This window comes from Oreochromis niloticus, linkage group LG3, assembly GCF_001858045.2.
Source record: "Oreochromis niloticus isolate F11D_XX linkage group LG3, O_niloticus_UMD_NMBU, whole genome shotgun sequence".
In the NCBI taxonomy this organism is placed as follows: Eukaryota; Metazoa; Chordata; class Actinopteri; order Cichliformes; family Cichlidae; genus Oreochromis; species Oreochromis niloticus.
In genome coordinates this window covers 80,286,397-80,313,578 of record NC_031967.2, presented here as the reverse complement: position 1 = coordinate 80,313,578, position 27,182 = coordinate 80,286,397, and the positions used below count along the sequence as shown (strand labels likewise).

The following is a 27,182-nucleotide window of genomic DNA, read 5'->3' as shown; positions in this document are numbered from 1 at the left end:
GGTTGATTTATCTCCATGGCTGGAAACCTGGTTTCCAAAACCTGCTGAAACAAAGAAGCTTCCACACAGATGTTGGCACTAGTCTGATGGCTTTGGCTGAACACCATTAAGAACTGACAACAATAATATGAACATGGTATTGATGATACATAATGTTATTTTCTGTTCTCTTCTTGCACTTTTCTTGACATATGTGTATGTCTTTACTAGTTTATTACAGAAATCTGGTCTGTTCCCTGCAGTAGGTTGTTGAAAATACCTCTAATATAAAGCAAGATTTGTTTTTTAGCATGCACATTTGTGTGATGTAAAACAAAGCTGTCAAATAATTTGTTGTTAAACCAATCCAGCAAATGTTTGATGATCATGTGTTATGGAAATCCAAATAAGAACTAAATTCTGTGTTAATAAGCAAAGGCCTGTCTGGCAGATTCATTTCCAAATAAGGAATAAACAAAGTAGAAATGTTACTGGGTTCTTATGTGTTAATAGTTGTGATTGCCAAACGTTGAAGCTTGTATTGAAAAACGGTTCATTACTCGAAGCTTTTCAACACAGTCCTCTCTGGTGACATCTGGTGGCCAAAAATATGAAGACCAGCTTGAATCTACAAAATAAAATGACCTTCTTCATTATGAATGTCCACTACACAGAGTGGAGTTCACAACTCTGTCTGATATTGGGCCACCATTGTGTTGCTTTCAACATTAATTTTCTGGGGTGAAAAAATTATGTTTATTTTCCTAACAAATAAATGTCATCAACAACCTTTCCTTATTTAAACATGTGCCATGGTGTGGTGTTTTTTTGCTTGTGCCACCGTGATGCTGGTAAATACAATAGATGAAAAATACATATAATATCAATATAATAATGTACAACACATTATGGAGTACGCTTCTACTCTGAGATCCTGCCTCCATGTACTTATGGAATTAACCACTGGACAGCTGGACAGGTATGTTTATAAATAGTATTATATTAGGTCAAATTCTTTATATGTGACCTGGAGGTAGAATTGATTGTGAACTTGTAAAGTAAAAATGGCCAAGTCTGCATGTTTTCATGGAGACAATTTCTCCTGCCTTAGAGAAAATCCTCTTGCATGGAACAGAAGAGGCTGGAATGCACAGAAACTGGTAGAGATGCAGGTTTACAGTCTTCCTGGGTCCCACAGACTATCAGCTAAAAAGAATAAACAAATTCAATTGTTGCACATTTTGTAGAATAAAAATTTAAGATTATTTAAAAAAATAATATATTTTTTGTTAAATTTAAAGAGTCAAATATTTTTATCATGAAAAGCAGATTTTTGTTAAGCTATTTGAAGTTTTTTACGTTATCAAATCCAATAAACAAGCAAAAAGACAAAGCAAACAACAAGAGCAGAAAGCTGTCAAACCCAACCGACTGACCAAAATCAACTCAAAAGACTCCCACACATGGCATGACCGCAGAGCTGTAGCAGAAGAAAAACAAGGGATGCACATGGACTTGAATCAGGACACAGGAAAACTACCAGCAGCTCACATGGACTATGATAGTAACTGTAAACTCAATGAGTGTTTTAAATCAGACATATTTCACATTGGCTATTTTGATATCAAATACCAGTTACATGTCTTTTTTTTTTCCTGTTGGCCAGCTGCTGTGACACATGTTTGTGCTCTGATGCAGTCATTAAAATAAGAAAAAACAACCATTAAAGAGAGCTCGCTATTCGCTGGAACGTTCAAGACAATTCTACTACACAGCAAAGCAAAACACGAGTAGGCAAAGTTCTTTGTTTCTCGGATACGAGGAAGACCAACTCGACAAACGCTGTTCCTTCGCTTGTTGCTCTCGTCCGCTCCCTCATGACACTGCTCTTTTATTGAGGTTATATGAATATACATATGACATCTTACAAAGGTATACATACAAACAAAGAGTACCTTGTCTGTGTGTGTGTGTGTGTGTGTGTGTGTGTGTGTGTGTGTGTGTGTGTTGGTGTGTGCGTGTGCGTGTGTGTGTGTGTGTGTGTGTGAGACAGAGAGAGAGAGAGAGAGACACTATGGCCATCTCACTTATGAAAAGCCACGTGCAGATATGCAGAAGCTGCCTGAGGTATAAAAATCTAGCTGTTTAGTTACATATACATACACATACAGAGAAGTGCGATTGGGGAAAGTGGAGACACCTGAGGAGAATGAAACACAAGTGGGCAAAATGAAGGCAGACAAGAAAAAGGAAGCCAAACATGAATCGACGACATACAGGGGACACGAAAGGGCTGAACACTAAGAGTGGAATTAACTGTAAGACACCTGAGAACAAGTTTCAAAACTAAACACCACAAAGAATACATATCACAAATATAAGTATAAACATTAAACAAACCATGAGTCACAAATATGAACAAAATCCATCCCATCCAAATCTGAATTTATTTGTGAATTTAAACTAAAAGATTTATAAGAAGATTAAAACAGGGATGGGGGGATATGTAGTTTTATAAAGTCTTCCTGATCACTCAAAGTACTTTAACACTTTGTTTCATGATGTAATTTGATTATTAAAAACAACAACTGTGGTTTAACAGTTTATTCATCAACAGTGAATTCAATTAACACTTCATAACCTTTTTGTATTATTAATTTATATAAAACCATCACCAGATTTTAACCACAACATCAATATAATAAAACCTACACATTGTATAGTTTCTGTGTGAATAGATTCTTTTTCAATAACAAAATTAAGTTTTTGTTGATAAAAAGTGTGCTAGATAAAACCTAAAACATCACTGTGAAAAAGTACATCTCTCACAATCCCTCTAAAGAATCCCTTCACAAAACACAACCAAAAACCAGCTGAGGAGATAAGCAGCTGTTGGTGCTGTTTACAGTGATTTTAATGTTTAGAACAGAAGAAATTAAACTTATTATTATCAGCCTTACTGACCCACTTCTGCTCTCCTGCTGTGTCCATGGCTCCAGACACGTCACAGACATCATCTGTGCTGTTAGAGTCCCAGTTATTATACTCAGCGACCTCATCAGTGACCCAGAACCAGAAGCCCAGAGTGCAGGTGTAGCGCAGCCCCAGCCAGACAAAAGGAGTGGAGGCGTTTTTGGCCTTTTCCTGAAGCCACGCCTGCTCCTGGCGGTTGGTGATGGAAACCAGGTCATGGTGTTTCTCTCTGCAGTAATAAAGGGCTTCCTCCCAGGTTTTCTCTTCATGGATCAGGATCATGTTATCTGTCACCACAAAACCCAAAGAGCTCTGAGTCTTTGCTGTGCTTTATGAACAATGACAGACATGAACAGTCCACACTTACAGAAACAAGACAGACAGGCACAAACATTTGGACAGTTACACCTGTGACTGTGTAGTGCTGTGTAGGGTGTGTTAGGTGCACAGCTCTAATGAACATTTGAGGAAGAACAATGAGAAAAGAGAGAGAGCTTTGTGAGAACGGAGGAAGTTCATGATGTGGATGAAGAAGACAGTTTACATTTATAAAATATCTGTAATTAAAGGTTTTCCTCTTTTTTAATAAATGGTGTAGTTAAATTGTACAGCTCAGAGGAAGCCAACCAAGAGCAGAGCCTCATAAAAGGAGTTAAATAATTTATTGTGATTATAAAAATGGTCATAATAACAGCATATTATTGGTAGAAAATGTAAGTAAACATTTAAGGAATTAATTTACTTCAGACATATAACCGTCAAGATTTCTGTGGTTAAAGCTGTTCTTCATGGAGCTGGAACAACTATCAGCCAAAAATATGCACATATTACATTACTGACCTAAATCCTCTCAGTGACTCCAGCAGTTCATTTATTAGACAAACAGCTGAGATAAATCTGTGTAAACTCACCATCATAGCAGAAGAAAGGCTTTCTTTGGTCACATCCAGCAGAGCTCCATCTTCCTGATCTCTCTAACAGAGTCGTAGCACATTTCCTGTTGTTTACTCCATCATTAAATGAGTCCATGTCCCAGTATCTGAAAGAGAAGTTACTCCCATCTGACCACCTCCAGCTGTCTCTGAACAGGCCGATCCACAAGTTCACCTTAGAGGCTTTAGAGTTCTGCAGCTTCTTAAACTCTTCACTGTATATCTGATCGAGTCCACTGGCCAGGTCAGTGTGATGCTGTCTGCAGTAGTTCTGAGCCTGAGTCCAGGTCACAGATGTCTCAATCAAATGAAAGGTTTTATTGTCTTTCATCGTTTCTGTCAAATCAACATAAAAACATAAAAACATCTTTATCAACTAATTTGTCTCATTCTTCAAACTGTCTCTTTCAGGAACATACGATATAACACAGATTATAAACTAGATTATAACATTATTAAATATTGTTTTAGAATATTACTGTCAACATTTTCTCACCATCATAGCAGATGAACTGAAATTTGTCACTACATGGATAATCTTCCCACTTGTCTCCTGTCACCACACAGTTCTCAGGGTTTGCACTATAATCATTTGGCTGTCCAGCTCCCCAACAGGTCTTATTTTCAGTGTATTCCTCCCCCGGCAGAGACCAGTGCCACCTCCTGTTGTCTCCTCCTGTGATGTTGTACAGTCCAATCCAGGCTTCTGTTTGATTCTGTGCAGAGTCTTGAAGTCTTGTCATGTCTGTCAGGTCAAACACTTTGGCCAGGTCTGTGTAGTTCTCTCTGCAGTATGCCCGTGCTTCATCCCAGCTCATCTGTTCTTTAATAAAGTGGTACTCATACAGGTGACATGTGATGAAGACACACTGACCTAAAACAGAAGAAATACTGTTGAATATCTGCTGATACAAGCAGGAAACTCATGTTCCCATCAAACTGTCCAGTTTACAGGTGAATCCTTGATTTTCTCAGTCAGAGTTCATTTGTTTAATGAGTCCTGATCAAACTAAAGGATTTTAGGTGGAAACAATCAGGAGCCCTGGTAAAATGATCACTCACCCATCAGAAGAAGCAGAAACAGACTCCACTGCATCGTCGCTCTGTCACATGAAAATGACTTTTCTTTCATTTGGAGGAAACAATGAATCCAGCAGCTCTTCAGTGTTTGATGGACACGCAGCACTTTAAATTAAACACAGATAGATATCTAGTTTATCACACACTGCTGTAATAAATATATCATTATTCTTAATAAATAATCATCTATTTAAAATTGTCCATGAAGATAAAGCAACAGTTCAAATGTGGTCCACACAGCACCTCTGTACACAGACATGAAATGAGCCTGCAGGTTTGAAACTCACATCTGGTTCTTCTCTGGTGTTCATGCAGACAGCTCTGCAGTAAATAATCATCTGCACTAACACACACTCTCTATGTACTCAGCATTTCAATATTAAGATAGAGACTTCCCCGTGACGCAAAGTCACAGTGTAGATGTGAGTTATATAAGGACTTGTTTTTATTTCCCTATGGAAAAAGAAACCACTGAACCTTGGACTGTCTATCAAGATGAAAGAGGAAGTTTAAACATATTATCTGTTTACACAACCTTTTTTAATGTGATGCTGTTGCAGGAGAGAGCTGTGAGAGAGGTTATGACTCGATTTTATATCTCAGGTTTTAAACACCAGTATGTACTCCTGCATGAAAAGGGGATGTGAATATCATGTTTGGTTTTCTCCAGTAAATTCTGAAGAAACGTGTTAATTATCAACCTTTCCTTCTTACTTCATAATACCGGGTGTACTGGTTAATTGGAAACTTGGAATGACGTACATGCGCACACCTTCACACACGTTACTACCAAGCACTTCTCTGCAGTATCTCTCACATACACACCTACAGACACTAAGTTACTTTTTGCACAGTAGCCAGTATTTTGCACATTTCCTTTGCCCTGTCTCGTGTCTGAATCAACCTGTTCTGTCTAGTGTTGCACTGCCTTGTCTTGTTCTTTTGTAATCTTTGCACATTGCACTTTACATAGTCCCATGTTTGTCCGTTCTATGTCATATCTAGTACCAGAGTCTCTGAAAAGGCTCTGTTCACTCTGTACTGTACTTGACTTGATTCTAAATTGCCCATAGATGTGAATGTGAATTGTTGTCTGTGCCGATGTGTAAGCCCTGCGACAGACTGGCTACCTGTCCAGGTTACCCACATGGAAAAGAAATAGTAAAAACTTATAAAAGACTTGCATCAAATGTGGCCTACTTCATATAGTGAATCATATAAGGCTTACTCATGAAGACTCATGAAGGCCACATTCATATATTGTTTTAGTAAGTATCCAAAACATAAAAGTTTCATTTATATAATTTTTCTAGGGATCTTATATCTGTTTTCAGTCTTGTATGCTTTCATACAAGTAGCATTTTCAGTGGAAGAAACATTTTGTCACTCATCCAACCGACTTCTTCAGTCTCAGCTGACTGCAGGTTTCCTCAGCATATCAGCACAGTAACTGAAACCAGCCCACTGAATTAACAATGGGCTGGGAGGTCAGTTTATGATCATTAATACTCTCATGACCACTGATCAACAACCACTGATCAAAGCACACTGATCAATGACCTTAGGCCCCCTCTTCGATTCAGAGATGGTCTTTCCCTTTTCACGTAAATGGCCTCCTTGACTCCGCGCTCAAACCAGCGTTCTTCCCTGTCCAGGATGTTACATCCTCATTATTGAAAGAGTGTCCACTGGCCTGTAGGTGTAAATACACCGCAGGGTTCTGGCCTGACGAGGTGGCTCTTCTGTGTTGTGCCAACTGCTTCGGCAGGGGTTGTTTGGTTTCCCCCAATGTAGAAATCCTGGCAATCCTCCAGCCACTTATCACATTAAGATCACGGTAGACTAAATGTGAAGTTGATTCAGTGACTACAATATGAATAGTAAAAGTTTGCTGTGTTTTTACTGGTGAGAGTTGCTCCACACAGTTTACTAAGAGTCTTATGTTCCATATTTCTGGTCTCTTCCTCTGAAGTGTCAACATTTTGTTATGTTTTCATCACAAATGAGCAGAGTCCCACCCTGTTTGTCTGCAGCAGATCAAATGAGCCCGTCTAACATTACTGTACAAGCAGATTACTTCTGACTGGATCACTTTCAAATTTTCTTGGTTTTCTACCCACCTTAATTAGATGATACATGATTTTGCTGATCAGAATCAATTTATCTGCCATTTAAAAGTACATAAACTGTTAAATCTAAGAACCTTGTTATGGCTGAGAGGGCCAGACTGTGTGTGTGTGGACTCAAATGCAGACACAGAGAGAAGCAAGAAGACGTGAATACAGTGCTTTATTTACAGTGCCTAGTTTAATTACAGTGCAGGAAACTATGAAGGCTATGAACTGTGAACTATGAACTGTGAACAATGAACTGTGAACAATGAACTGTGAACAATGAGGCCAGAACTATGAAAAGTGAAACTCTGTGCGCTATGACTAGATGCAAGAGTTTAAGAACAGATCCTGGGAAGGGAAAAAGGTGGAGTTGCCTGGGTGGAGGTACACAGAGTCACTATAATGAGAAGAGACGGTCAGTAAGTGGCAGTCTAGTGAATCGCAGCTGGTTGATTGAACCATGATGGTTATGGCTTATGTATTTTACATCAACAAACAAATTATTGACGTGCTGAAAGCAGAAACAGTCAAATCTGCATGACTCGCAGACTTCTCATACTCACTTTCCATTCATGACATGCTTGCAAAGTTCAAGTCTTTATTAGAGTTAAATGAGCTTTGTTCAGTGTGGCGGGCTGTGGTCTGCGGTGCCGCTGCAGCGGAGATGGACTCACCTGCACAGCATCCGCAATCATGCCTCACACACTTCTTTACTGTCATTAGAATTTTGTTGTTGTTGTTGGTATGTTGAGCTGTGAGCAGAGAGCTGCAGCTACGTTTTGTACAGTAACCATGTGTGTTAGTAACAAAGAAATGCTGAAAAGCATGAAAACGCCATCAGGTCTGCCGCAGTTTGTTTACATTCACATATATTGGCACATTTTGACAGTGTAAACAGGAACACTTTGACTGACTCGGACACTGCACTGCAAAGACTCGAAATCTTATCAAATATGTTTGTCTTATTTCTAGTCAAAAATATCTCATTGCACTTAAAAATAAGATAAAATCAGCTAAAAAATAACATTTTAGTAAGATATATAAATTTGTTTTAAGAGAGTGAATCTTGAAACTAGAAAACTTTGACTTGCTCCATTGGAAGATTTTTGCACTTAATACATGATATTTTTGCTTGATATAATTGCAAAAATCTGCCAATGGAACAAGTCAAAAATTTCTAGTCTCGTACTTTAGCTAGAATGGAAAAAGACACAAAGCTCGAGTTACTCTGCATCTTTACTGGCTCTTCTTCTCTCACTCTCTCCCCCTCCCTCTCCTGTTTCTACTTCGATCATGAAACTGATCAATGATCAGCTGATCGGCTTTTCTCTCTTGTTTATTTATCGCCCACTTTGTGCCAGAAAGAAGAAACCAGCAGATAAACAACAGCAGCACGTTTAAGCTTGATCAGCTGTTGTTAGAATTTATTTAATATCACTTTCTAGTATCAGCTGATGTTTGCTGGAGCCACAGCCGTAAAGGTGCTGGTATCCAAACCGATATCCGATATATAACCGATATATCTGGTGAGAGGGAAACCTGAAGATGAAACCAGGAGATGTCCTTACTGAATCATCAGAGTTGAACAGGTGATGGAGAAACAGGTTTACCTTTTAGGCGACATGAATGAGTTGAAGGGAAGTTATGAGACAAATAACACCAGGATCATTTTGTGCATGTGTATTTGTACATGTTCAAGATTTAGGGCAGTGCAGCTGTCTGTTCACCTGCTGTTGATTCTTGAACTTCATTTTGTCTTCAGGGAGAGGTTGGTTGTCCTCGAAGCTTCTTTTTCAGGATAAGATGTAAATGCAGGCGAAGCTGTTAATTCTTCAGCCAAAACACGGGATGGGTATGATTCCAATTAAGATAAGATAAGATAAGATAAGATAACCTTTATTAGTCCCACCTGTGGGAAATTTGGACAGTGTAAAGTTACATGGAGAATTAGAAAAAGAAAAACACTGGAATAAGATATCAATAGATACTGTACACAATAGAATAGAATAAAATAAAATAAAATAGAATACAAATGCTATATACAATTGAGTATAATACAACGATGCCAGAAAAGACTTGCACTTGCACTTATTGTTATTGCTATTGCACATGTGTGGATGTGTGTGTTAGATCAGTTAAAGTCTTTGTTGTGGAGTCTGACAGCAGTGGGGAGGAAAGACCTGCGTAATCTCTCCGTCCCACACCGTGGGTGCCTCAGTCTCCCACTGAAGGAGCTGCTCAGTGCTGTCACAGTCTCATGCATGGGGTGGGAGATGTTGTCCAACAGGGATGACAGCTTAGCCACCATTCTCCTGTCACTCACCACCTCCACTGGGTCCAGAGGGCATCCTAGAACAGAGCTGGCCCTGCAGATCAGCCTGTTCAGTCTCTTCCTGTCCCCAGCAGAGATGCTGCCGCCCCAGCAGACCACACCATAAAAGATGGCTGAGGCCACCACAGAGTCATAGAAGGTCTTCAGGAGTGGGCCCTCTACTCCAAACGACCTGAGTCTCCGCAGCAGGTACAGCCTGCTCTGCCCTTTCCTGTAGAGGGCGTCTGAATTATGAGTCCAGTCCAGTTTGCTGTTCAGATGAACACCAAGGTACCTGTAGCTGTCCACAGCCTCGATGTCCATACCTTGGATGTTCAGTGGTTGCAGTGGAGGATGTTTGTGCCTGCGGAAGTCTACCACCAGCTCCTTGGTTTTACTGGCATTGATCTGGAGGTAGTTCAGCTGGCACCAGTCCACAAAGTCTTGAGTCAGTCCTCTGTACTCCTTGTCGTCCCCATCAGTGATGAGGCCGACTATTGCAGAGTCATCAGAGAACTTCTGCAGGAAGCACTGGGTGGAGTTGTGGGAGAAGTCTGCAGTGTAGATGGTGAAGAGGAAGAGTGCCAAAACCGTTCCCTGTGGGGCCCCCGTACTGCAGACGACCCTGTCCGACACACAGCCCTGAGTCCTCACATACTGCGGTCGGTCGGTGAGGTAGTCCAAAATCCAGGTAGTGAGGTGATGGTCCACTCCAGAGTTCTCCAGCTTGTCCTTCATGACCGTGGGAAGAATAGTGTTGATGCATGAGGTGAATGACGGCATCATCCGCTCCAATGCCAGGTTGGTAGGCAAACTGAAGTGGGTCTAGTGATGAGCTCACCAAGCGCCGAAGCTGAGCCAGGACCAGCCGCTCCAGGGTCTTCATCAGGTGGGATGCCAGAGCCACCGGCCTTTAGCTGTTGAGGTCCTTGGGGCGTGAAGTCTTTGGCACTGGTACAACACAGGAGATTTTCCAGAGCTGTGGGACTCTCCCCAGCCTCAGGCTCAGGTTGAAGAGGTGCTCCATCACCCCACAGAGTTGCTCTGCGCAGGACCTGATGACCCTCGAGCTGATGCCATCTGGACCCGCTGCCTTCTTGGCTTTAATCCTCCTCAGTTCCCTCCTAACCTGGGTGGTTGAGCGAGACAGGCTAAAGCCTTGTGTTGGGTGTTATTATGTTAATCTATCACTTTACTCTGACCGCTGTGCTCGTGGAGGAGGCTGATCAAGGTCTGTGGTCACCTGCAACTGACACACTAAGACATTTATTACATTTCATTTTCATCACTACTTATTACCACTTTCATTCTCTGATTCTTTCATTCACTATTTAACACATCTCTTTCCATCATTCATCCTACACACATCAGCTGAATTAACTCTTTTCTGTCTTGACATTTCTGTTTTTCTCACACAACATACTTCATGCACACTTTCCCACATTTCATCACAATCAGAAATGGAGTTTCCACCCAGACTATGGGCCATCCCATCCATGACTCCTTTGCCATGGGGTTGAGCTCAATCATTTTCGCAACAGGAGCGTCCTGCTTGCGGCCTCCTCTTCTGTTGCTTGGTGCTGGTGTAAGGAGTGTAAGGACCGAAACAGAGCACTCAGCTCGCTGAGGTCACAGGATCGCGCACTCAATTAAGGTTCTTCTGTCAACTGAAACCCAACTTGTTGAGTGTCTAAAATAAAACTTCGCCAGTACAAAATTTGCGCAATTTTCCAGTGTCGGATCATGGATCTGCGCACCCCAGCATCGGACTATCAGTCGTGCTCTCTTGGGCATGCGCCCCTTGTCGTCTGGTTGAAGACTCTCTCCCCCAATTCAAAACCTGCTCACCGTTTCTCTCTTCTTCTCTTGCCCTCTTGGCTCTTTAACTATCTGCATGTGTGAGTTGCTGAAGTAAGTTTTGCAGTTCCCCCTTTTCTACTTTTTTCTTAAATTAAAAAAAGAAAGGAGGGACTGAGGTCATTTTCCCTCAGGATGGCTAGTCATTGGATCCCCGTAATTCAGCAAAACTCAGCCGAGGAATCCTATTTGACAACGCCATATTGTTATGGAAATTTTAACAATAACCTGCAAAACCCCCAGTGAGCATCTTTTGAAGTGAGCTTAATAAACACATTGCAATGTGGAGAGAAACATCCCAGCCAAACACCAGGGTGATTTCTGCTCATGGCTGCCATCCTGAACTCTCACATACACACACAGACAAAGGCATTCCACAACTCTTATGTGTTGGCCCACGTCACGTCCCTAAAACCTTCTCCCTCACAGAGAGAGAATTATGACTTTTTCCTGCTTAGCGTCAATGAGAGATTTGCATCCCTGATAAGCAGAGGGAGTCTCACTATCTGTTTAACGTCTCCCATGAACTTACAATGGCCCCACTGTGTGTGTGTGTGTGTGTGTAGACCACATGTGATAGAGCATAAGACACATTTGTGAAGCTAACCCAAGTAACAAAGTGATACTACTGTTACTACAGTGATATGGTTAAAATATGTGATCGATACGTAAGAAATGAAATCTGCCAGTACAACATTCAAATGATGTCCAACCATGACCCAACCTGGAAGTTAACACGTCGTTTAACACTTGGACTTTGGACTGAGTAATTTTTTGTACGTCAATTGGACGTCTGTGACAGGTGCAGGAAACTGACATGATTAGTAAATATAATGTTTATTTGTGGGTTTTTTTTTTTTTTTACAAATGTCAACATGACACAAATGAATACAGATGATTTATAAACATAAATGATTCATTATATGTTGGCCTACTGATTTATTCAATACATGTTCCTGTTTTTAACTGTTTATTTATTTTAATTCATCACCTTATTTGTTTGTTACCAGATTAAAACTGTGATTCATTTAAATCTGTTGAAATATTGAAAATGTTGAAACCATGTTAAAACATAAAATAATAATGTTCAAATTATTTAGATGAATTTTAAAATTCATTTTAAAAGGAGTAAAATGTGTTTAACAAGTTTAAGAGAGCGTTTGAATTATGTATGGTTCATTTGTACAAGTCTCCTGCTTTATTGCTCATGATTGTGAGAGGAAGTGTGTAGTTCTCTTATAATATATAGCCTATATTATAAAAACAACGTGTACAAGTATAAGGTTGATGTTGAAAAGATGTCCACAACGAACACATTTTAGGTCATACATTTAAGACTTGTGTTATTATTGGGTGACAGTACGTCACAATGTTCCAAAGTGCTGATGTTTTTTGCCTTTTGGTGGCTCCATAATGTGCCTCCAGTCATCATGCATCATGATGACTATCCCCAGAATCACCTCGGATCAAGTTCACACAAAAAACTAATTTCAGTGTCTTATTAACACCTCGAACCACATAACATGGCAGTGACATCACTTCAAAGAAGCAGGGCCTCATTTGTCTTTATGGATATTCTAAAGAATGATACGGGCCTCAACACAGGCTTCATTTGGACACACTTGTGCAACACAAGATAAATGTCATCATTACATTAACTGCAGCGAATTGCATATTACTGTGACATATGTAGTGTGTACCTGTAAATCCAGGTAGTTGTGGTATTGCATGTACTGGATGCACATTTGTTGTAACTGGCTTGAAACCAGCTTTAGAAACACATCATGTTGACTTTGCTGTTAACTGGTCTCATCATTAGGAGGCGCTGTTTGTATTAGCTCTTGTGAAAGCTGAAACAGTGACAGACTTGGTTAAATTAAGGTGTAAAAGTCATTTAGATTCTTGCATTTACACAGTGGTTTATTTGGCTTCATGAACACATGATCAGATTATAGAGCTCATATGGAATCATGACACAAACATGGTTTTACCTGCTTTTAGTGACAGGCTTTGTAATTCAAGCTGAGGATACAATGATGTGATACAAAGATTTACAGCACATGAAGCAGAAACATTAAAACCATCACCATATCTGAACTAAATCAAAACAAATATCCTGCTACAGTTTAATAATGAACCAATCCAGCAACAGTGAAGGAAGAAACCAAGATGTTCCTGACTCTGGTAAAGGAGAGGAAATGAAACACAGACTGCTCTCTGCACATATCTAACCTGCAGGTAATAATCTGTTGGTCATTTTTCTCCCATTTCAAACCCAGAGACTGTAAACACTGAGCAGAAACACAGAGTTCACCCCAGAAAATCTACATGTGCAGCTAAGAAGTGACTTTAAGTTTAAACCTCAGTGTTTTATACAAATAAAATTAAATGTCTCATTTTCCCTCTGACTGACCCACTCGTGCTGCCCTCCTGTGGTCATGGCTGCAGACATATTAAAGTCTTCAGTCTTTCCCCCTGAAGCCCACCTCTCATAGCACACTAGCTTGTCACTGACCCAGAACCACAAACCCAGAGAGCAGGAGTAGCGCAGTCCCAGCCACACGAAAGGAGTCGAGGCGTTTTTGGCTCTTTCCTGGACCCATCGCTGCTCCTCAGAGTTGCTGATTGAAACCAGGTCATGGTGTTTCTGTCTGCAGTAATTCAAGGCTTCCTCCCAGGTTTTGTTTTCCCTGATCAGAATCAGTTTATCTGCCATAAAATCACAGAAAACATGAAAATGAGTTAAAGCTGAATGCTATTGTGCACTCTGAGGCAGCTTCGAAAGAAACAGCTTTATTTGTTGTAACAACATATGTCAAACAAAATACTAAACAAACAAAGGAAAAACTAGGAAACTTGAAAGATCCGAGGTAAAACAGATATACAAAGCAAGATGGCAGAGCACTGGGATAGAGGAACCAAAACTGAAGTCAGCACAGGCAGAAAACACAGGGATGGGACTAACAGTGTAAACAGCCATGGACACAGAACACAAAGAGAACAGACAGGGACTGAAAGAATAACAACACTGAGTAAAAACTTGAACCGACTGGAAATGATGGGAACAAACATGAACAATAAGAAATATAGAACTAAAAATGTAAATACTGAAAACTCAAAAGCACAAGGAAATATACAATTAAAGAACTCATACAAAGCTAGAATATGCAAATCCCTGAAGTCCAAAAGAACAAGTCATAAAACCATAATAAACACAAAACCCGGACAAAGACACATGCTAGGTCCAGTTTTAGACAAAGAACAAAGAAAAAACATTTCAGTGATTTTTCAGATGAATCGGTCGCTCTACAGAGAAATCTCTGTTCCAACCATCAGCTAAACATCTTCACCTCTGACAGAGTTCAACATACATGCAGAAATAAGTGGCTGAAGAAACCTACTGACCCAAAATCCTTTGAGTGATTCCAGCAGTTCATCTATTGGACAAACAGCTGAGATAAATCTGTGTAAACTCACCATCATAGCAGAAGAAAGGCTTTCTTTGGTCACATCCAGCAGAGCTCCATCTTCCTGATCTCTCTAACAGAGTCGTAGCACATTTCCTGTTGTTTAGTCCATCATTAAATGAGTCCATGTCCCAGTATCTGAAAGAGAAGTTACTCCCATCTGACCACCTCCAGCTGTCTCTGAACAGGCCGATCCACAAGTTCACCTTAGAGGCTTTAGAGTTCTGCAGATTCTTAAACTTTTCACTGTATATCTGATTGAGTCCACTGGCCAGGTCGGTGTGATGCTGTCTGCAGTAGTTCTGAGCCTGAGTCCAGGTCACAGACGTCTCAATCAAATGAAAGGTTTTATTGTCTTTCATCGTTTCTGTCAAATCAACAGAAAAACAAAAAAACATCTTTATCAACTAATTTGTTTCATTCTTCAAACTGTCTCTTTCAGCAACATATGATATAACACAGATTATAACATTATTAAATATTATATCGCCACATTAATGTCCACATATTCTCACCGTCATAGCAGATGAACTGAAATTTGTCACTACATGGATAATCTTCCCACGTGTCTCCTGTCATCACACAGTTCTCAGGGTTTGCACTATAATCATTCGGCTGTCCAGCTCTCCAACAGGTCTTATTTTCAGTGTATTCCTCCCCCGGCAGAGACCAGTGCCACCTCCTGTTGTCTCCTCCTGTGATGTTGTACAGTCCAATCCAGGCTTCTGTTTGACTCTGTGCAGAGTCTTGAAGTCTTGTCATGTCTGTCAGGTCAAACACTTTGGCCAGGTCTGTGTGGTTCTCTCTGCAGTATGCCCGTGCTGCATCCCAGCTCATCTGTTCTTTAATAAAGTGGTACTCATACAGCTGACATGTGATGAAGACACACTGACCTAAAACAGAAGAAACACTGTTGAATATCTGCTGATACAAGCAGGAAACTCATGTTCCCATCAAACTGTCCAGTTTACAGGTGAATCCTGGATTTTCTCAGTCAGAGTTCATTTGTTTAATGAGTCCTGATCAAACTAAAGGATTTTAGGTGGAAACAATCAGGAGCCCTGGTAAAATGATCACTCACCCATCAGAAGAAGCAGAAACAGACTCCACTGCATCGTCGCTCTGTCACATGAAAATGACTTTTCTTTCATTTGGAGGAAACAATGAATCCAGCAGCTCTTCACTGTTTGATGGACACACAGCACTTTATATTAAACACAGATATCTAGTTTATCACACACTGCTGTAAGAAATATATGATTATTCTTAATAAATGATCATCTATGTAAAATTGTCCATGAAGAAAAAAGCAATAGTTCAAATGTGGTCCACACAGCACCTCTGTACACAGACATGAAATGAGCCTGCAGGTTTGAATCTGGTTCTTCTCTGGTGTTCATGCAGACAGCTCTGCAGTAAATAACCATCTGTACTAACACACACTCTCTTTGTACTCAGCATTTCAATATTAAGATACAGACTTCCCCACTGACACAAAGACACAGTGTAGATGTGAGTTATATAAGGACTTGTTTTTATTTCGCTATGGAAAAAGAAACCACTGAACCTTGGACTGTCTATTAAGATGGAAGAGGAAGTGTAAATATAATATCTAAATATAACTTCCTACTGTTTGTACAGACTTTTTAATGTGATGCTGGTGCAGGGGAGAGCTGTGATAGAAGCTACGACTCGATTTTACATCCCAGGTTTAAACACCAGTACCTACTCGTCCATGAAAAGGCGGTGTGAATATCGTGTTTTGTTTGCTCCAGTAAATTCTGAAGAAATACCTAAATGATCAACCTTTTACTTCTTAATTTACATTACTGGATGTACTGGTTAATTGGATACTTAGACATGAGTGTGGGTGCAAATTGTTGTCTGCGTTAGCCCTGCGACAGACTCATGACCTGTCCAGGGTGTACCATGCCTCTCACCCTAAGACAGCTATTAAAACCAGAACAAAAGGAAATAAACATCACAGTATAAGAAATGACCCGAATTATCTAAATCTAATTAATTTAATTTGAGCTGATGCTGATTTTGTTCAGGAACAGGAATCCAGTGTAGAGAGGCCCAGACTGAGGTAATATGCTCCTTCTGTTTTGTGCCAGTAAGCAGACGAGCAGCTGCACTTTGGACCAACTGGAGACAATAAAGAGAGGCCTGCTCCAAACCAAAGTATAGAGAATTGCATGAAGGCCATAGAGTTTAGTTTGGGTCTGAGAAGACCACCTTCTGTAAAGAGGACTGACTGTAAATGCATGACACACACTTCAGATCTTTATTCGTAAAAACTTTTGAAATCCATGGATAATTTCCTACCACTTTACAGTCCTGGGAAATCTCCCAAAACACATTTAAGGTTGCCGTGGTAACATGATAAATGTAGAAAAGGGAAAGAGGCATAAACACTTTTGCTGTGAACACTTTGACTTGTTCATAATGATCTCGTTCTTATATGGTTACATTTGTTGCTGCTGTCCCTTTAAATAGTAAATAATTAAATGTTCTGGACTTCCAGTAAATCTCAGCATTGCATGTTCAGAGCCTTTTGTATTTCTTTATTTAAGATTTTTGTGATGCAACTGTAGAATAGTCATTTTTATGCCTTCAGTTCAGCTCACAAACTGCATTGTAAAACGTTTCTGTATTAAAGGTGAGGTTTCAAACATGTGATTGTTTTTATAATCATTTAATTTAGTTTGTGAGGAATAGTTCATTCTCGTCACCAGCCAAAATCTTTTAAAGCACTAAACAAGGAAAAATACTGTGAATGCACTCTACACATCACCTTGCTGTTCCCACAAATGTAAAATACTGTGACATCTTTTAAACTGCATTAATATAAAACAGTTTCTAATAATAACCACTGCCAGATACGGAAGCGTAGAGCTGCCACCCAGGCAAAAGAAAAATAGAAGTATATGACGTTATAACGTGAAAAGTTTATTGTTCTAACAAGATACTTTTCATGTTTGTACAATATACTATCATGTTTGTACAATATACTTTTCACGTTTGAACAATATAATATCACGTTATTACAATATGCATAATTATCACGTTCGTACAATATAATTATCACGTTCGTACAATATAAATATCACGTTCGTACAATATAAATATTATATTGTACGAACGTGATAATTATATTGTACGAACAATAAAGTTATCACGTTATTACAATATACATAATTATCACGTTCGTACAATATAAATATTATATTGTACGAACGTGATCATATATTGTACAAACGTAAAAAAAAATACCATTAGAATAACATTTTTTATTGTAAGAACGTAAAACGTCTTGCGTTCGGAAACCCAAATCTATGGTAGGTGTGGAGAACGCATGCTCTTCAGAACTGGCACTTAACTTTCAATGCCCTGCTTTCAACATGGACACAAACACTGATAGCCCACTTCTGAGATTTCTTCGGAATCGTGGTGTACCTGAGGACTGTCTCTTACGAATGCTACAAGAACGCGTAAGTGCTCTCTTGAGGGGGAAATTTGTTAAACTCGCTTTTTACGAAGTTACAGCGTCTAAAAATGTGACATATTGCTAAGTTAGCAACCACAGCGGTTTTCGCTTCTCTCGCTTTGACTGCGTAAGGACGTAACGGTAGGCTGCATTGGTGTGGATCTATATGGAATCGAGAATGTAAAACAAATTAACCCGCTGTATAAAACTGAGTCGTTGTTATGACCACAGTTATTAAATGTTACTAATTGCAGATTCCAGGTTTCTTAAATATATCACTATATTATGTGATGCACAATGTTTCCTTGTTTATCTAAAAACAAATGAATTAAACTGTGTTTATATTGATATTTGGCTTCAATTTTAAAAACCAATGAGTTCAACCCTTTGTGCACTGTGCAAATGAAAGATACGTGAATACTAATTTACTTTTTCAAATGTTGTATATACTGTAATATTTCTATTGATGACATGTTAGGGCAGTGGTTCCCAAACTTTTTTTGCCAGGCCCCCCTTTTTTACAAGAAAAATGTTCGCGCCCCCCCACCACCTAACCCCACCCAACCCCCCCGCACAAACACATCCTCCAAACACACACACCCATATTTTGTTTACAAACTTCATTGCGGTTTATTTCACACCTCAAACATTTAGTAAACAATTAAGCAAATACAAGTAAACTGCAATAAATTACAGGTAGTAATAAAATAAACTACTAACTCTTTTACGCTGCGTCCACACCTACACGGGTATTTTTGAAAACTCAGCTGTTTCTATGCGTTTGGGCTTTTCGTCAACACGTAAACGGCGTTTCGATTCACCGAAAACGGAGATTATTTAAAACTCCTTTTTTGCGTTTACGTGTGGACGAGGATTACAGAGTTCGTCACGCCACGACAAAGGTATGTGCCTCTTTTCACGTCACGCTGTGCGCCACGTTATTGTTTACATGAGATGAATTGCAGAATGGCAGATAGAGACAAAATACTGTTAATCTGACTATCTGCAGGTTTTACACACTTACATATACACACGCAGTTACTGTCCCTCCATTTACAAAGGCAGAGGCGTCACGGTGTGATTATTTTAGTGTAGTTGTTTTTTTTCCTGTGTAATAATATTCAACATTGCTATCAATACATTTTTCAAAAAATGCCTCTCTGTGCAAAATGGGTTCAAAAACAAAAACAGCTGTGGGATACTGTTTGTCCGTGATTTGAACCGGGGGAACAAATTGTGGCAGGATCAGCCTGATATTATTTGTATCCCGCTGTAACTTTACTGCATAAAGAGCTAACATGTCCAAAATGTCAGGAGTAGTTAGTTATTACAAGAAGTGTTTGTGAACTAAAAATCAAGAATGTGGGATCCTGTTTGTCCGTGATTTGGAGAGCCCAGCGCTGCTCCCGACGCAGGGAAAACTAATTTTGCAGGGGAGACCTACCTTGGCACTTGTGCAGGTGAAGCCAAAGGGAAGATATGCTTCACCATATTTTCCTGTCTTTGGCTTGGAAGGAAGTTGGTTTGGAAACATATTCAGCAATGCTTCATCTCCTGCTTTGCGTTTGTGTGGGAGCCCCGTCAAAAACCTGTCCACAGTGTCCAAGCGCTCTTTTTTTTCTTTTCTTTTCATACCGCGCCCCCCCTGCAATGGCTCTGCGCCCCCCCTAGGGGGCGGGCCCCACACTTTGGGAACCTCTGTGTTAGGGAATCTGATTAATGTTGCTGGCATAGAGAGAGAAAAAGAATAAATGCTAAATATTGATGGCTGCCACTAAAATAATAACAGACAATTACACAAACACATGTGAAATGTACATACATTTTTTTAGTGAGGTACCTCATGTGGTGTGGCAGCAGGTATACCTTGTACTTCTGTATGGTAATAAATATCTCTGTTATTACAGATTGATGCCACAGTGATTGATTTCATGGATGACAAGACCCTGTCTGGTTACATCCCAACATATGGTGATCGAATAGCTGCCAGACGGTTCTGCTTGGAAAACAGTGGTGCAAGTACTAAGGAATCAAGAAAAAACTCATTGCTCGAGAAATTGAAGGAAAAGATGGGAATCAATGAAAATGAGAAGAAACCTGATCATGAGGAGGCATTTGTTTCTAAGAGAAAAAGAACATATGCAAAAAACAACAGATGGGCTGAGAAAAAGACTCGAAAAATTGAGTTAGGGTGGATCCATGAAGGTAAGCAAGTGAGAAAGCGCAGAGGAGGAGGAACAAGGACCTTTGATGTGCCCAAAGACTCCAAAAAAGCTGACATATTACAGTATGCTAAAGATCTTTTCTTTCCAAGTGGAAAAAGCAAATTTGGAAGATGGGAGGTGTTCAGTCATGATATATTAGACTATCAGGAAGAGGCTGTATTTGATGAAGATGTCACAGTTGGAGAACTCTACTCAGCACTTAAAATGGGAATATTGAGATTTTACTTGTGCACAAGAAGATTTTCCAATGATGAAGATGATGAAGAAGTTTATGATAGAGGGAAAACACATGTAAACAATGTTACACAACTGACTGACTCACATCAAGGAGATGAAGAAGCTTTCCACACTGTTGTGATCTCATCATCAGAATCTAGGAATGCTGATGAAGATGTATTATTAGACACATCTGAGGTAATGATTGGACCCTACCTTGGAGAGCCTCTGCCTTGTCAACTTGATGACACTGTAATAGATGAACCATTCCTGCAGTTTGAGGAAGATGATCTGGTCATCACATCCATTACACTTCCTCCAACAAACACAGCAGTCAGTAGTCCAGGTACAAGCAATGAAGCAATAAGCTCTGCAGGATCATATGATGTTGTCTGCATTACCATCAAACTTCACAGGGTTACTATTCTGGAGGAGATGATCAGCCAGTTCAAAGATCCAGCACTCCTCATACACCCTCTAAAATACACCTACATTGATGAAAAAGGAGCTGATGCAGACGGTGTATCAAGAGATGTGTATGCTGCATTTTGGTCAGAGTTTGTGGACAACACAGCTGAAGGAGAGGAGTTCAGAGTGCCATCACTGTCACCTAAATGGCAGGAAGAAGAGTGGAAATCCATGGGTAGAATTTTACTGAAGGGATTTCAAGACCATGGATATTTCCCTTGTCGCCTTGCTCCTGTTTTCACAGTGGCACTCATCTTCGGTGAGAATCAAGTATCAGATGATCTGCTGTTTGAAAGTCTTCTCTTTTACCTAAGTCAATCAGATAGGGATCTGATAACAAGGGCTCTAAAAGAAGATCTTTCAGATGAAGACAGGGATGAAGTGCTGGATCTCATGGATCGCCTGGATGTATCAGTGCTTCCAACCAAAGAGAACTTAAAAGGCCTTCTTCTGAAAGTCGCACACAAACAATTAATCCAAAAACCAGCATATGCCGCAGAGAAAATGTCCTTAGTTGCAAGCCACTTCCTAAAAGAAGCTTTTCAAAGCCCACAAGATGTCCTACAAATGTATGAAGATAAAAAGCCAACAACGAGAAAGCTTTTGAAGTTGCTTACTGCCTCTCCCACCACTCAAGCAGAGAAGCAGAGCTTCAGATTTCTGCACCAGTACATCAGAGGACTTGACGATACAGGACTGAGAAGGATGTTCAGGTTTCTTACTGGGTCAGATGTCATCTGTGTTGACAAGGTTGAGGTACTGTTCACGCCTGTGGATGGACTGGCACGACGACCTGTGGCACACACATGCGGCCCTCTTCTGGAACTACCATGGACATACACGTCCTACCCAGAACTACGAAATGAACTGGACAATGTTTTGGCTGCTAAAAGCTCTTATGAGTTCAGCATAGCTTGATTAAAGTCCATCATGTTTAAACCAAATAATGAAAGGTTTGCAATAACAATGAGGGGCTATGAAGCTATAAAGTTTGGTTAAACCCACAAACAGGGGTGTTCCCTGTTTGTGGGTTTAACCAAACTTTATAGCTGTATAAAAAAAAAAGAGCTTAGATTTCAGGGAAGTGATTAGATTTCAGGGAAGTGTTTTATTAGTAACCCCCCAAAAAACTTTTTTTTTTTTATATTTGAATTTATTTTCAAAAATTGTGGATAACATCAATTTGTTTCCACCATGAAAAATGTAAATTTCAGTTTAAGTTTTCATACTTAAAAGTTTTACTAGTTTAAATGTTAACTAATTATGTTTAATAAGTTCATATGGTTACCAGCAAGAGGTGAACTATGCTTATTATTAGTTCTTATCATGTGTCAAGGTCCTTTTGTAGGATACAAGATGTCTGCTAGAGGGGATGTTTTGTTTAGTAATAATTCAAAAGATTTAATATTAATTATTTTCAAGTATCTTTTTTTTTTTTTTACCTTTCCACAAGTCATTTGTTTAGAACATATTTTAAGGGAATAACTTTGGAAGGCAGTGTGTTTGATGCAATAGTTGACTGGGATAAAAGACAGAAAATTGGCACATAAGTTAAGTTTTGTAGTGTTTATCAAGAGTCCGTGTTTTCTTCTCCTTGAACACAAATAAAAGGGAGGTTAACATCTAACAGTGTTTGGTAATTATTACATAATGCAGAATTTTTATATTTGCCAGTTTACAAGAAACTGTTCGTGGGTGAATAACAGTTGCACAATGTTTTCAGTAAAATTGAAAACAATATTTCATGAATGAGAATGTATAGGATCAGCAGTTTAAAAAATGTTTTTTCAACAGTCTTAAAACAGAAATCAGATATAATAGAAATTCAGTTAAAAAATAATTGGAAATGCCAAAAGGTTGAGATTATTCAATGCACGTCTTTCTGCTGATTTATTTTTAAAACATTTTGCGTATTCAAGCATTTACTTCAACGTTCTCATTAATAAACAGGTGTCAAATGTTTTCTTTAGATGGGAAGCAAACACCTGTTTTTTGCATAAATGTCTCAGTCAAAATATTAAAAAAAGAAATGCAATACTAATACAAGGACCTGCTTTAATTTTGATTCTTCACTGGAGTACACAGATTTGGTTAAATATATTTAGACATGCTTGCTTGCTACTATCTTGAACCAAAAATCCAAACAAAATAATAATGATTGTCTTTTCTATTGTTTATTGCACAAATAAAACATTGTACCAAAAAATATGTGCGTAAAAAGTCCCAAACCCAATTATATTAAGGTTTATAAGTCCTTCAGTATATAGGCTCTCAGGAAGAGATACAGTTCAATGGATTCATCTGCTGTGCTTGGTGGAAGTAAGAAGTTCTCTGACATTATAAGGCAACACAAGCTGAAAACGGTTTCATCACAGGTATAAGGTCCTCTCTGTTGGCATTCTTGCTTACAAGCATCCACTGCCTCCCGAGAAACCTCTTTCAGATGATCCTGTCCTCCAAAGAGATGAGGGATGGTGTACATGAGAATCGGACGTCCACTTGGAGCAACTGCATTTCTGCTTCTGCGTATTATGTGGGTGTTCCACATATGTGCAACTTGCTGCAGCTCTTCCTATTAAATATTAAAAATTAAAAAATCTCATATCAGTAAAAGAACACATTTCTCTTGGCTCAACATGTTACCCAAAAACACCACACAGTGACAGTCAGAAAAACAGAGTTTATCAAAAATACTCAACAAGAATAACAGTGATAGACACGTGATACAAGTTATTAAACGTGAATTGGTTTAGACAGTGTGATTTTATGTTTCTGGTCAGTGAAATATGCATTTTTTCATATCCTGAACACAGTGATAATAGGGATGGTGCATGATGGGTGTTAAAGCAAACTTTTTATTCTCTCTCCGTGTCTCTCTTTCTCTCTAACACACACACACACACACACACACACACACACACACACAATGACTCATTAAAAGAATATAAACATGGTTACATACCTCGATGACGTTCAGGCACGTAAACAATATGAGCTGCTTGTCCAAAAAACATCCAGAAAAGCAGTCATGGTCTTTTAGTTCCTGGAGACGATTTATCCAGTGCTGAGCATGATGTCGTCTCAGAAAGGCCCACCAGCCTTCAATACGCTGATTGTGATTGCTGGATCCAGTAATAAAACAGTTTCTGACGTTCGGATCCATAGTCCATCGCAAGAATCGTTGCATCTCCGCCATTATGACATTTTCTGTTCCCAAATCAGAGCGAATCCTAGCAGGTGTTCCCATCCTCTTTTCAACTTCTGCTATGAAATATGCAGCAATGACTTTGGGATCATTGTTTGTTGAATAGGCATGAAGCCAAATCATAACTCTCGAAAAGCCATCAATAGCTCCATTTATACAGATTCCAAAAGGCTTGAGTTTGTCATAGGAGTCAACATGCCACATGAAATTTGGTCCAGGATTTACATACGTGCGTCGCATTAGGCGATTTCTGCGTCGTTGCTCAACACCGTAAGGGTCAAGATATTTCAGTAAATGTCTCACAGTACTCTGCGTGACAACATAACCTGCCTGAATGCAGTTCAGGTGGTGTAGTTTGTATCCATGGAGCCTCCCGTGTCCCTCCAGTTGATCAATAAGAAATCCTGCCACCTCAATCGGATCGGACTCATTCTTTCTCCTGTACAGTCCGCGTTTTAGGTTTCTTCTAAGTGTCCGCATGCTTATCACAATACTGTCCAAACTGCTCAATAACAGCAAAATCTCCCCATGCCTCAATCCAAGCATAAAATAGAACTTAATTAATTCCAATAAACGTGCCATTTTCTCGCACTCTGATCTGTACTGTCACCACTTCACTATGTTTTACGGCAATATATCATGCTCGAACAATAAAAGATATGTTATAACGTGAAAACTTTATCACGTTCGTACAATATAATATTTATATTGTACGAACGTGATAATTATGTATATTGTAATAACGTGATAACTTTATTGTTCGTACAATATAATTATCACGTTCGTACAATATAATATTTATATTGTACGAACGTGATAATTATGTATATTGTAATAACGTGATATTATGTTGTTCAAACGTGAAAAGTATATTGTACAAACATGATAGTATATTGTACGAACATGAAAAGTATCTTGTTAGAACAATAAAGTTTTCACGTTATAACGTCATATACTTCTATTTTTCTTTTGCCCGGGTGGCAGCTCTACGCTTCCGTAGCCAGAGCCTTATGATGAATGAATATTTGATTTGTCGTACGCTTCAGTAGAGTTGGATGTCTCGAGACCGGTCTTACCACTTTTATGTGGTCTTGGTCTCGATCTTCCGTTCTCAAATCGACATAGTGTTCGGGAGATTTGGAGTCAACCATCAGCGGAGCGGGGGGGTGGCTTACTGGGCTTAAGCCCGGGTCATTTTTTCAGAAGCATGGGGTCTTTTGGTGTGTAATTTGTTAGTTAGATTCCTGACTGACAACTGTATAAAACAAAAACAACACACGAAGCACAGAGCGCACCGTCGTAAATTCCCCCTAATTTTGGTATGATCCGAGCTCAGGCACTGGGCGACTGAGCACAGCACGCATGTGAGCGAGGGGGGAGAAGCTGCTGCCTGCGAGTTTGCTGCAGACAGAGGAGAGCTTAAGTTTGACCAGGTACCAAAGCAAATCATTCATACTGAACTAATAATGTAAATATGACGGTGTATCACAAAAGATTGATATCAAACTGATCACTTGGTTGCGTTACTTGCTCTTCTAGTGAATCAACAAATGGATAAATAAAAAGCCGAACAACAATGCTGATTTTTTAGAGAGTCTTAGCTTACATTTCATATTTTCAGTTGTTACCCTCCACGGCTAAACAAACTCTCTAAATCGGTTTCAATTGTGTACTGATGAACACAACAATGGACATAAGGAGCTTCTTTCAAAGAAAAAACTCAGGTAGATGTTATTTTATATATTATGCTTTGTATGTTGTTCAGTATATCTATGCAAAACAAGAGGAATTCCAATACAGAGCAGTTTATTCACAGATGAAACCAGATATTTACAGACACTTTAGGTAGAAAACATAAGAACTATTTTTTACTGTTAAACATCAATTTAGAGTAAACTTTTGTTTTAGATAAATAAATGTTGAAATATCTTTTGAATTAGTTAAATGTCAGAATAAAAAGAGGGAGCTGTCTATTTTAATCACTTTCATCAAATTTAGGAGTACATATACACTAAGTTTATTGTTAATTAATAAGAAAACTCCAGACGATTCCATTCTGAGCTGAAGAAGCTTCTGATAGGTTAGTAGAGTCCATGTGAGTAAATTGGTGGCACAGCTGTGGATGCATATAAGGCAAAACACAGAGCCTGTTTCTTTGACATGGGAAAATCAAGAGATGTCAACAAAACACCAGGAAAAGAATTGTGGAGCTCCATAAGTGTGGCTCAATGTTGAATACAAAATACAAAAGTTAACAAATATGTTTTTTATATTTATCAATCTAAAAAAAATAAACATTTAGTCTGATTTGATGTTACAATTAAAAAAAGTGTTTGTGTTTTTATCTGAAGAGTTTGTAAATATCTGGTTTCCACTGTATATTTGATGATGTTGGTTTGGTTTGATTGTCAGCACAAAGAGGGAGAGAGAGGAGCAGAGAGGGAGAGAGAGAGGGAGAATGAGGGCAGAACAGAGATGGAACAAAAAGCAGGTGAGACACACATGTTAGTCAAATGGTTGTTTGCCAAAACTCATCAGAACATGTATCTAGTACCTAGTGAATCTTTTTAGATACCATTTGTTACTTTTCAAATTCTATATTTATTAAGTTATGCAGGCTTATGACGGCTAAATAATTATATAAACTTTTCTGAATCTAAATAGTGTACTTTGGTAGAATTAAAAAATAAGTGTAGTGCAGGTCTATGATGATTTTTACTATCATGTAGTTTTGATTCTGGTTCTGTCTTGGTTAAGTCCTAAATAGTCCTGATTTTGAACTGTTGTAGTCCTGTTTTAATTCTGGATCAGTTCTGGGTCTGGTTGAACTGGGGTTTAGTCCTCGTGTCTTGATACAGGCCCAAC

General features: G+C 39.2%; 3 protein-coding genes across 3 annotated transcripts; all 3 read right to left on the bottom strand.

Annotated features, from left to right (window-relative positions):
* Positions 1-2,407: 2,407 nt before the first annotated feature.
* Positions 2,408-5,245, bottom strand: LOC102081418 (C-type mannose receptor 2). Its single transcript, XM_019356770.2, has 5 exons — positions 5,208-5,245; positions 4,947-5,069; positions 4,381-4,758; positions 3,864-4,220; positions 2,408-3,239 (listed from the first exon to the last, which is right to left on the bottom strand). Exons 1-5 carry the CDS (start codon positions 5,221-5,223, stop codon positions 2,893-2,895), a joined length of 1,221 nt encoding a protein of 406 aa, XP_019212315.1. The 5' UTR covers positions 5,224-5,245; the 3' UTR covers positions 2,408-2,892.
* A 7,820-nt stretch (positions 5,246-13,065) lies between these two features.
* Positions 13,066-16,645, bottom strand: LOC109201202 (macrophage mannose receptor 1-like). The gene is made up of 5 exons (XM_019356771.2): positions 16,053-16,645; positions 15,795-15,896; positions 15,229-15,606; positions 14,724-15,080; positions 13,066-13,955 (listed from the first exon to the last, which is right to left on the bottom strand). The coding sequence occupies exons 1-5, from the start codon at positions 16,138-16,140 to the stop codon at positions 13,609-13,611; spliced, it is 1,272 nt and encodes a 423-aa protein (XP_019212316.1). The 5' UTR covers positions 16,141-16,645; the 3' UTR covers positions 13,066-13,608.
* A 5,819-nt stretch (positions 16,646-22,464) lies between these two features.
* Positions 22,465-25,015, bottom strand: LOC109197382 (uncharacterized). Its single transcript, XM_019352371.2, has 2 exons — positions 24,075-25,015; positions 22,465-23,684 (listed from the first exon to the last, which is right to left on the bottom strand). Exons 1-2 carry the CDS (start codon positions 24,897-24,899, stop codon positions 23,358-23,360), a joined length of 1,152 nt encoding a protein of 383 aa, XP_019207916.1. The 5' UTR covers positions 24,900-25,015; the 3' UTR covers positions 22,465-23,357.
* Between the last annotated feature and the right edge of the window lie 2,167 nt (positions 25,016-27,182).

What these genes read in the sequence shown, in the direction of transcription:
- LOC102081418 (XM_019356770.2), bottom strand. An exon ending in TCAGTTCATCTGCTATGATG is followed by an intron (nt 4,221 to 4,380) that starts GTGAGAAAATGT and finishes TTGATTTGACAG; the next exon opens with AAACGATGAAAGACAATAAA. An exon ending in GCCTTTCTTCTGCTATGATG is followed by an intron (nt 3,240 to 3,863) that starts GTGAGTTTACAC and finishes TTGTGGTGACAG; the next exon opens with ATAACATGATCCTGATCCAT.
- LOC109201202 (XM_019356771.2), bottom strand. Translation starts at nt 16,140, where the DNA reads ATGGTTATTTACTGCAGAGCTGTCTGCATGAACACCAGAGAAGAACCA. An exon ending in GTTTCTGCTTCTTCTGATGG is followed by an intron (nt 15,607 to 15,794) that starts GTGAGTGATCAT and finishes CTTCTGTTTTAG; the next exon opens with GTCAGTGTGTCTTCATCACA. An exon ending in TCAGTTCATCTGCTATGACG is followed by an intron (nt 15,081 to 15,228) that starts GTGAGAATATGT and finishes TTGATTTGACAG; the next exon opens with AAACGATGAAAGACAATAAA.
- LOC109197382 (XM_019352371.2), bottom strand. Translation starts at nt 24,899, where the DNA reads ATGGCACGTTTATTGGAATTAATTAAGTTCTATTTTATGCTTGGATTG. An exon ending in CGTGCCTGAACGTCATCGAG is followed by an intron (nt 23,685 to 24,074) that starts GTATGTAACCAT and finishes AATATTTAATAG; the next exon opens with GAAGAGCTGCAGCAAGTTGC.